Here is an 11,172-nt window from a genome sequence, read left to right as displayed (position 1 = left end):
AGAGCACAGAATAACGGAGTTTACTAACACGCAACACTAGTTGAATATGACGGGTGTCAGTAAAGGTTGACAAAAACCATTATTCAATTGTTGCTAGCAGCACTGTTAGTCACTAATGCTCTAGATAACATGAAAACAGCCTAACTAGCTCTGCTCGGGTTAGTAAAATGGTCAGAGTGAGGTGGTTTCTCATTTGTGTCTGGAAGTAGCTAGCAAACTAGCCAACTTTAGCCAGTTTGCTTCTGTGCTTGACTGCAGTTGTGAGGTCAGAAAGCTCGGATCAACCCCACTCCTCGGCCAGAAAGAAACACTCTGAATTTACAAATGAACGATCTGACAACACTGAATTTGAAAACGGCTCAGAGCGCACTTTGACACACTGGAGGTAATTTACGAATGCACCCATTATTTTGACTAGATAATGCTAAACAAGTTATTATTGAGAGTCACAACTCTCTTTTATAAGAAAGCCCTGTATACATTACAATAAAAACAGAATAATAAAACAGGTGTATGAAACTAATTCAGCGCACAATAAAATAAACATGTAATAATAGGTTGGAATGTTATATAAATTCAACAAAAGATAATTGTTATTTTGATAAGAACAAAAAACAGTTAATCCCATTGTGGATGTATTAGACTAGAATTGCATTGGGGGCATACTTATATGCACTGTACAGCCTTACCTATTCATCTTGGGTCCATGAAATGGGTTATCAGCCTACTAAGTGACACCAACAGATTACAATTCTGACGAGTTTACACATATATTAGCATTGTAGCGCATATTGTGGGACTGAAATGAGCCACATTAAGCTCTAAGTAGGCTAATACCCCATTGCAATATGAACAGTACCTGTCAAGTTTGGACACACCTACTCAGTCAAGGGTTCTTTATGTTTTACTCTTCTCTGAGTTGTAGAGTAATGGTGAAGACATACTATGAAATAACACATACGGAGTCATGTATTAACCAAAAAAGTGTTAAAACAAATCAGAAATATATTTTAGATTCTTCAAAGTAGCCATGCTTTGCCTTGACAGCTTCACAAGGTAGTCACCTGGAATGCCTTTCAACTAACAGGTTTGCCTTGTTAAAAGTCCATTTGTGGAATTTCTTTCCTTAATGCATTTGATCCAATCAGTGGTGTTGTGACATGGTAGGGGTGGTATACAGAAGATTATTAGAAGACTATTTGGTAAAGACCAAGTCCATATTATGGCAAGCAAAGCTCAAATAAGCAAGGAGAGATGATAGTCCATCGTTACTTTAAGACATGAAGGTCAGTTAATCCGGAAAATTTCAAGAATTTTGGAAGTTTCTTCAAGTGTAGTCGTAAAACCATCAAACGCTATGATGAAACTGGCTCTCATGAAGACAGCCACAGGAAAGGAAGACCCAGACGTACCTCTGCTGCAGAGAATAAGTTCATTAGTTAACTGCACCTCAGATTGCAGCCCAAATAAATGCTTCACAGAGTTCAAGTAACAGACACATCTCAACATCAACTGTTCAGAGGAGACTGCATGAATCAGGCCTTCATGGTCGAATTGCTGCAAAGAAACCACTACTAAAGGACACCAATGAGAAGAAGAGACTTGCTTGGGCCAAGAAACACAAGCATTGGACATTAGACTGGTGGAAATATGTCCTTTGCTCTAAGGAATCCAAATGGGAGATTGTGTTGGTGTGGTTCCCACTGTGGGTCTGGTGACAGTCAGTGATTTTATTTAGAATTCAAGGCACACTTAACCAGCATGGCTACACCAGCATTCTGCAGTGGTACTTCATCCCATCTAGTTTGTGTTTAGTGGGACTATCATTTTTTTTAACAGGACAATGACCCAAAACACACCTCCAGGCTATGTAAGGGGTATTTGACCAAGGAGAGTGATGAAGTGCTGCATCAGATGACCTGGCCTCCACAATCACCCAACCTCAACCCAATTGAGATGGTTGGGGATGAGTTGGACTGCAGAGTGAAGGAAAAGCATCCAACAAGTGCTCAGCATATGTGGGAACTCCTTCAAGACTGTTGGAAATGTCTTATGAAGCTGGTTGAGAGAATGCCAAGAGTGTGCAAAGCTGTCAAGGCAAAGGGTGGCTACTTGAAAGAATCTCAAATATAAAATATGTTTAGATTGAACACTTTTTGGGTTATTACATGATTCCATGTGTTATTTCATATATTTATTGTCTAAACTATTATTCTACCATGTAGAAAATAGTAAGAATAAAGAAAAACCCTTAATGGGTAGGTGTCCAAACTTATGAGTTCGCCCCTAATGCAATTCTAAAGTATAATACATCCACAGTGCGATTTAAACAGAGTCACTTTTTTTATATCAAATTAACTAGCTATTTCATCTTAAGCATTATCTAGTCCAAATATGTCATGATTACAATATTTGTCACCATTTGAATTACTTCCAATTGCGGACATTTATTTTGAAGGCGAACAGCAAATTCCACTGTTGTGGAAAATCCTTATTGTGTCTAGCTCCACAGATAAAAATATATTTACGTTTGAAGCATACCGTGTGAACTTTGAGGACGTTGATTGAACACTGCAATGCAAATTACTATAACATAAGTGTTTAAATTAGACATAGTGCCAAGAACATGACCGATACCGTCGTCTTTCATGCTCAGCTAGCCTCCATTATTGAGGTTTTGGCGAATGCAGCCGTTGCCGAAATCTGCAAACTTGTAGATGATGGCCATGCTGCCTTACGTTTGGAAATTTCCCATAGTCAAAAAGAAATCGATAACCTGCGGAAGAAGCTGCTTTTGACAAAATACCAGAGTTCTCAACAGGGCACAGAGAAATTCGGAGCCCTGCGACGCACAGTTCACTGGCGCGACACCAATCGTGTTGCCCGAGCAAGAGGGAGCTTAGTAGGAAAGTCATCAGACAGACTTAGATATTGTATTTTTTTTTAAACCATATTTCAACACGTTAAAAATAATGGTCATGTAGAATATATTGGATATTGTAGTTAAAAAACAAACATATTTCAACACTTTCAAAATAATGGGTCATGTAGAATATGTAACGTTTATAAGGGTTTGTGTTTTCTGGTGCAGTGGATAATTGTTTTGCCGACAGTGAAAGTGGCAACTTAACGCAGGATGTCACCAACTGGAGAGATTCAGGACGCACAGCGACAGACCAGGATGGGAGCATGCAGGTCAGTTGTCATAGACATGGTCAAATATATGATTTGTTTTCTCATATTTCAAATGGTTTGGGGGATATGTTTCTAATCAAATGTTCCGGATGAATACAAAACAGATGGCAGATATGCGAGAGGCACCTCTTATCAAAATGGAGAACCTTGACACCAGTAGAACGGAAGGTATTTTTGTGCAACCTATCAAATCTATGCAGTTTACACTTTATGTTAAGTAAAGACTTAAGTGTGTATTGCAGTATTTTATTACCTTCTTAGTCATAACCCATAACTATTAAATAAGGCAAAGAAGAATCCGTCTCCACTTACAGGACACTGATGTGCTTTACATTGACACATTTCAGAGATTGTCCAACCAGTCAGTGAGAGCAGTGTGAAGATCATTGTAGCAGAACCAGGTTCTTCATCATCTACTGAACCCACAGACCTTCTGGACCAGCAGGGCAACAGACACAGAGCTCCAGACACCTCACTCAATATAGAACCTGAAAACCAGACGTTCCAGCATCCAGCGTCACAATACAACAGAGCAAGACAGGACCATCAGGTTGCTGAGGGTGTGACCTGGGAAACTGACCATCAACCCATAGAATACAGCCTGTCCCAATGGACAGAGAACCAAGAGACTGACAACCCAACTGTGAATGCTCCTCACAATGCAGGGCCAGACTCCAAGAGGCTGTCTGGACATCCAGAGAGGAGAGGGGCGCCAGGTAACTCAGGCGTCAGCATGTCTGCTTCAGGCTCTCTGGACTGGGTGCCTGATGTGGTGATGGTGGACTCAGTTCCCATTAAAGTGGAGGTAGATATGAGTTCAGAATGGAGCATAATTGGCCAAGAGGCGACATCTGGAGAGGTTTGTTCAGAAAGCAGGCAGCTTGTGGACAACAGAGGAAGAGGGGGAATGGAGTCTGGACAGACAACGTGTCCACCTGACACTCAACATGCAGAGCAAGGGACAACTGTAGGATCAAGGTCCAAGATGTCAGATTTCAACAGACTGTCCTCCCTAAACAGCTTTTCATCCCCAAGTATTACTCTCCTCCAGGTTCCCCAAAGAGGGAAGCCAGCCCCCTTCCTGAATTTCAACATAAGTACCACTTCTTCATCGAAAGGCATAGAAAAGCAGCAACAACAGCTGACGTCTCACTCGCCCAAGAGTCAGCTCCGGTGCAGCCTCTGTGGAAAGCCCTTCCCCCAGCCGGCGCACCTGCGGAGGCACATGCGGGTCCATACGGGGGAGAAACCGTACGGCTGCAGCCACTGCACCAAGCGCTTCTCCCACAGCCACCAGCTGAAGATGCATGAGAGGGTCCACACAGGAGAGAAACCATTTCATTGCATCTACTGTGGGAAGTGCTTCACCCAGTCTGGCCACATGAAGAAGCACCTCCTCGTCCACACTGGTGGCAGGCCACAGGACGTTGTGCTGCCCTGAGTGTTCCAAGGTGAAGTTCCGACTAGATACAGATCTAGGATCAGCTTCCTCTTCCCCAATCCTAACCTTCACCACTTGTGGAAAAAGATGCTAAACTTACCCAACATCAGCATCTAGGGGCAACTTCACACTTCTCCACCCGGCGTAATGATAGGCAGTGCCAGGAGTTTTTCCTCACCACGTGACAAGACCAAGGAAAAACTCCTGGCCCTAGTTGTAAGGGGAATGGCTCCACACTACTGGGGTTTTCATATGAACACTGGGTCCATGTGTTTTTAACAGTTTGGATGTTTTCCACATTGAACACGACCCTCTGTGTGTAGTGGTTGTGTTTTCAGTTCAGCTAGCTTAATGCTTGGTCCAGAGTGGATTGATAATGTATAAGTTATTACAGGTGAAGATTTTAAACATCCTCATGAATTTGTATTTGTGCAGTGGTGCACCAAAGAACAGCATTTAAGAATTCAGGAAGCTCTGGACAGGTGCCTGGGTGAGCAAATCCTGTTGGTGGTTGAGAGCCCGTTGCTCGGCTCTTCTCTTACCTGAACGCAGGAAAGAGGAGGAAGGTTCAGGGAAGAGCGCAACGGTGACCTCCTTTCTGGACATCGACATGGCAGAAGAGCAAAGCGACAGTTTCACGGACACCAACACAGTCCTGGCACTGTAAATGGACATGGTGACCTAGCTGGTGCAAGTAGAGAGAGTGCTGACTGGAATGGTAGGCTGTCAGTGGTTGGGTTTATAGAACTATCTTCATACCCCTTTACCTTCTTCATCATATTCAGCCTCGGAAACCATATGCTGGTTTTTGAGTCCCAGAATTGGAATGAATTGAATTTCAACCCAATCAATTCAATCAGAGTTCTCTCTGGTTTATTCCTTTACATTCTGACTGTTTTGAGCAGGTTTGACAGGTTAGGATGTGCATCATCACTGTAGACCTGGAGTCTTCAACCTTTCCTTGCCCAGGGATCCCCGCCCAGGCAAACCGGCCAACCAGGGATCCCCGCCCAGTCAAACCGGCCAACCAGGGATCCCCGCCCAGTCAAACCGGCCAACCAGGGATCCCCACCCAGTCAAACCGGCCAACCAGGGATCCCCGCCCAGTCAAACCGGCCAACCAGGGATCCCCACCCAGTCAAACCGGCTAACCAGGGATCCCCACCCAGTCAAACCGGCCAACCAGGGATCCCCGCCCAGGCAAACCGGCCAACCAGGGATCCCCACCCAGGCAAACCGGCCAACCAGCGATCCTCATCATATGTTAGCAAAACATTTTTCACATGTCTTATCATCAGGAGAATGGCAGGGAGAAGTTATCAACATTTTAAAATAAATGTAATTTTTAAAGAATTTTGACCTTGCCACATTATAATTGGAAGAGGAACTCTAACATAGCCTATAAGCTAGACCGGTAACTCCTAACACATTTTCACTAAGAGCTGCTGTTTAGCTGGTTAAACAAAGGTTAGCCGTGTGTTGGCAAAAATGAAGTCAAGAAAGCTTACCAGCAGCACTTGCCTCACTGGTGGCCTATTGACTGGGGGACTATTGACTGGTGGACTATTGACTGGTGGACTATTGACTGGTGGATGACTGACTGGGGGACTATTGACTGGGGGATGACTGACTAGGGGATGACTGACTGGGGGACTATTGACTGGGGGATGACTGACTGATGGACTATTGACTGGGGGACTATTGACTGGTGGATGACTGACTGGGGGGCTATTGACTGGTGGATGACTGACTGGGGGACTATTGACTGGGGGATGACTGACTGGGGGACTATTGACTGGGGGATGACTGACTGGGGGACTATTGACTGGGGGACTATTGACTGGGGGATGACTGACTGGGGGACTATTGACTGGGGGGCTATTGACTGCGGGGCTATTGACTGCGGGGCTATTGACTGGGGGGCTATTGACTGGGGGGATGACTGACTGGGGGGCTATTGACTGGGGGGCTATTGACTGGGGGGCTATTGACTGGGGGGCTATTGACTGGGGGATGACTGACTGGGGGGCTATTGACTGGTGGATGACTGACTGCGGGGCTATTGACTGCGGGGCTATTGACTGCGGGGCTATTGACTGGGGGGCTATTGACTAGGGGGGCTATTGACTGGGGGCTATTGACTGGGGGGGGCTATTGACTGGGGGGCTATTGACAGGGGGGCTATTGACTGGGGGGCTTTTGACTGGGGGGCTTTTGACTGGGGGGACTATTGACTGGGGGGCTATTGACTGGGGGACTATTGACTGGGGGACTATTGACTGGTGGATGACTGACTGGGGGGCTATTGACTGGTGGATGACTGACTGGGGGACTATTGACTGGGAGACTATTGACTGGGGGGCTATTGACTGGGGACTATTGACTGGTGGGTGACTGACTGGGGGGCTATTGACTGGTGGATGACTGACTGGGGGGCTATTGACTGCGGGGCTATTGACTGCAGGGCTATTGACTGGGGGGGCTATTGACTGGGGGACTATTGACTGGGGGACTATTGACTGGGAGACTATTGACTGGGGGACTATTGACTGGGGGGCTATTGACTGGGGGGGCTATTGACTGCGGGGCTATTGACTGCGGGGCTATTGACTGGGAGACTATTGACTGGGGGACTATTGACTGGGGGACTATTGACTGGGGGACTATTGACTGGGGGACTATTGACTGGGAGACTATTGACTGGGGGACTATTGATGGGAGATGACTGACTGGGGGACTATTGACTGGGGCTTTCTTAACGCCTGTGTCAGATACTCCAGTGAGTGTAATTAGCTCCAGTGAGTGTAATTTGCTCAATATTAGGTAGAAATAAAGTTGACATCATTAGACATTCTCTTTTCTGCTGTAAGTATATATTTTGTTGCTAGCGATATTTATAAAAACATTTTAAATATATATTTTTTAATACCCCTATGGGGTGTGGCCCCCCGGTTGAATAGCTCTGCTCTAGAAACCAAGCTACTCACTCACCTCTTCTTTAATCCCAGAATCCCCAGAGGTACTATGGTCTAGGGAAACATCATCTTCTGGAGGTATTAACAGTACCTGTAGATTTATCTCACATAGAACATCACCTTCCTACTTTCATAATATCAGATTTGAAACCACTCAATCGTTGTTTTTGATTCTCCATACAGATTAACATTCATATAATAGACTTATGCAGTTGGGGCAAAATGTATTGTGTTTACACTGAGTGTACAAAACATTAAGAACGACTGGCTAATATTGAGTTGCGCACCCCCCTTGCCATTAGAACGGCCTCAATTGGTCGGGGCATGGACTCTACAAGGTTTTTGTAAGCGTTCAATAGGGATGGTGGTCCATTTAGCCTCCAATGCTTCCCACAGTTGTGTCAAGTTAGCTGAATGTCCTTTGGGTGGTGGACTATTCTTGATACACACAGGAAACTCAAAAAGAAAGGAGGACCAAGGCGCTCTTCATATAATTGATTAAAATGCCTTTATTAGTATGGCATGTTCAATAGAAACAAAGTTTTTAAAAACCGATGTGTTTCGGCTGCATGGCCTTCGTCAGGGAGTACAAAAAAAAGGAATACAATGTCCTCTTTTGAACAGCTTTTCAATTAGCCCTAATTGGAAGAGGGAGTGGTTACACAGGAAACTGTTGAGCGTGAAAATCCCAGCATCATTGCAGGTCTTGACACAAACCGGTGTGCCTGGCACCTACTACCATACCACGTTCAAAGGCACTTAAATATTGTGTCTTGCCCATTCACCCTCTGAATGGCACACATACCCAATCCATGTCTCAATTGTCTCAAGGCTAAAAAATCATTATTTAACCTGTCTCCTGATTGAAGTGGATTTAATAAGTGACATTAATAAGGGATCATAGCTTTCATCTGGATTCACCTGGTCAGTCTATGTCATGGAAAGAGTAGGTGTTCATAATGTAATGTGTTGTACACATTGGGTGGGTGTGTTTATCTGTGTGTGTACATGTGTACTAACGTGTGGAGAATCAGGGCAGGTGGTCGGTCCAGTTCAAGTGTTCAAGCAGTCTGATGGCTTGTGGACAGAAACTGTCTCTTGAGCTTGTTGGTATCAGACCTCGTGCTCCAATACCATCTGCCCAACGGTAAGGAAGTGAACAGCTTGTGACTGGAGTGTGTGGTCCTTGATGATTCTGCGGGCCTTCCGCAGGCACCGTTTCCAGTAGATGTCTTTGATGGGTGGGAGCTCGGTCCCAGTGTTGTACTGGGCCTTCTTCACCACTCGCTGGAGGGCCTTGCGGTCATGGACGGAGACATTCCCGTACCAGGCAGTGATGCAACTGGTCAGGACGCTTTCGATTGTGCAGCGGTAGTATTTGTAGTGGCATGACGAATTTCTTCAGCCGCCTTGATAATAGTGGTGGTGGTGTTGGTCCGTGACAAGTTCTCAGTGATGTGGACGCAGAGGAACTTAAAACTGTTGACTTTCTCTTCTGCAATCCCATTGATGTGGATTGGGGTATGTTCCCTCCTCTGCTTCCTGAAGTCAACAGTCAACTTTTTTTGCTGACGTTGAAGGAGAGGTTGTTGTGATAACACAACAATGCCAGTTCACTTATCACCTTCCTATAGGCTGACTCGTCGTTGTTGGTTATCAGGTCTACAACTGTGGTGTCGTCAGCAAACTTGATGACTGCGTTATTGTCGTGCAAATCCACGCAGTCGTGGCTGAACAGGGACGACAGCAGAGGGCTGAGGACACACCCCTGGGGGGCCCCTGTGTTGTGTCAGTGTGGAGGAGGTGTTGTTGCGAATCGTCACACCTTGTGGTCTGCCCGTCAGGAAGTCCAGGATCCAGTTTCAGAGGGTGGTGTCCAGACCAAGGGCTCTGAGCTTAGTGCCAAGCTTAGAGAGAACAATAGTGTTTAATGCTAAACTGTTGTCAATAAACAGCATTCTCACATAGGGGTTCCTCTTGTCCAGATGTGTTAGGGCTGTGTGAAAAGCGATGGAAATGGCATCTTCCGCAGATCTGTTGGAGCGGTAGGCAAATTGGAGTGGGTGCCCTGTGCCTGTGATTCAGCTCATACCGAGACTAGAACTCAGGACCTCGGCCTCGCTAACACACTTGACATCCCTCCTGAAGGGTTACAGCTCATGCGCTATTGAAAAAGTCCTGCTATTGCGCAAGGACGACGCTTCGGCCTGCTGAATAAGTTTCACAGATTCTCATCTGCTACATTCACCACCTTAACTGTCTCCACAGCGCCCCCAGTGGTTGAACCATCACAACTGTAGAGTCCAGTGACACCGTTGTAAAGGACATCACGCTGCTTGTTTAGCGAGTACAGCTTCCCCCGATTCAGCTCATAGGGAGACTCAACCTCAGGACTTCTGCCTCGAACCCACGTGACCGCCCTCCTGAAGCATTCCAACCACCGTGCTATTAAAAAAGGCCTTTAATTGCGCAAGTGTTGTTAGTTTCACGTGTATGTTTGTGTTAGACGTGTTAGTTATTGTTAGACGTTCGTTTCAATTCTCCGGCAAGGGTAGTCATTATAAGGTCAACCTGACAATGGGTTAAGACTGTGTTAGCCTGTGAGCTAAAGCCTCCTAGGCATTGGTCCTGTGACTTGGATGAATCTTCAAGGAGGAGGTCAAATGAGGGTGAAGTCTAACAGGTGGTTTGATGACCACGCTTTTGTGATAAGTGACTTGTCACAAAAGCGGAGCCCTGGGTTAAACTTAACACTTCAGCCAGGTTGCTCATCACATGCATGGATCACCGAACCACATCTGTTGCATTCTCATTAAATGGGTTGCACAGATCATTCTGTTTCTGTTTGCCACAGAAAGTGGTCTTGTGCAGGAGGCCTGATTTGAACTCCAATCAGTTCATTGGTGCCGTGATCTCTGAGTATGAGGTCAAAGGGGGGTGAAATTTAACCGAGGTGGTTCGATGAACCACTCTCTTTTGATGAGTAACCTTGCTGGAGACTTGAAGACTTGTGTTAGCTTCCTGAACTAATCCCTATGGGCTTTAGTTAAGTGGGCTAACACAGTCTTGTGATATGCAGGAGACCTGGTTATAACCCAGTCAGTCATAAGAGCAAGATTAAATAGGGAGTGGAAAGGCTGTGCTTAGAAGGGCTGTGACGGGGCAATGTTTACTTATGGGAGACACTTTTTTTGTGTCACTCCCTTCTAACACAGCATGTGATCATCATTGAGGGGAACCGAAGATATGTCCATATTTCAGGAATGGGGTCATAATAGTTTATTGCCAAAATGGTTCAAACAGTAGAGCCAAATTCAGAGGAATTCTTCCATTATTTGACACACTGCTCGTACGACTGTTGCCGTTAAAGTTTCCCTAACGGAATCTACACACGCAAGAAAAACGACAAAGTTGGACATCTTTGTTATTATTTAGCTAGCAAACAAACTTTCCAGAGTAAAACCCTTATGTGGTAAAACAATCTACTTCCGGAGACAGTTTACCGTAAACACTGAGATCACAGAGATGTATTTGCTGAGATAAAGCTAAATGTATTACTCT

The 11,172-nt window shown here is 45.3% G+C and overlaps 1 protein-coding gene across 1 annotated transcript; it reads left to right on the top strand.

Annotated features, from left to right (window-relative positions):
* Window positions 1–2,550: 2,550 nt before the first annotated feature.
* Window positions 2,551–4,821, top strand: LOC139419095 (B-cell CLL/lymphoma 6 member B protein-like). Its single transcript, XM_071169024.1, has 4 exons — window positions 2,551–2,933; window positions 3,092–3,195; window positions 3,300–3,363; window positions 3,543–4,821. The coding sequence occupies exons 1-4, from the start codon at window positions 2,627–2,629 to the stop codon at window positions 4,634–4,636; spliced, it is 1,569 nt and encodes a 522-aa protein (XP_071025125.1). The 5' UTR covers window positions 2,551–2,626; the 3' UTR covers window positions 4,637–4,821.
* Window positions 4,822–11,172: the final 6,351 nt, after the last annotated feature.

This window comes from Oncorhynchus clarkii, chromosome 10, assembly GCF_045791955.1.
Source record: "Oncorhynchus clarkii lewisi isolate Uvic-CL-2024 chromosome 10, UVic_Ocla_1.0, whole genome shotgun sequence".
NCBI classification, from domain to species: domain Eukaryota; kingdom Metazoa; phylum Chordata; class Actinopteri; order Salmoniformes; family Salmonidae; genus Oncorhynchus; species Oncorhynchus clarkii.
This window is presented reverse-complemented; position numbering and strand designations above follow the sequence as displayed.

Bases quoted from the DNA above. Each gene is read 5' to 3' on its own strand.
- LOC139419095 (XM_071169024.1), top strand. From the start codon at position 2,627: ATGACCGATACCGTCGTCTTTCATGCTCAGCTAGCCTCCATTATTGAG. The intron at 2,934-3,091 runs GTATTTTTTTTT...TTTCTGGTGCAG, and splicing joins ATCAGACAGACTTAGATATT to TGGATAATTGTTTTGCCGAC. The intron at 3,364-3,542 runs GTATTTTTGTGC...GACACATTTCAG, and splicing joins TGACACCAGTAGAACGGAAG to AGATTGTCCAACCAGTCAGT.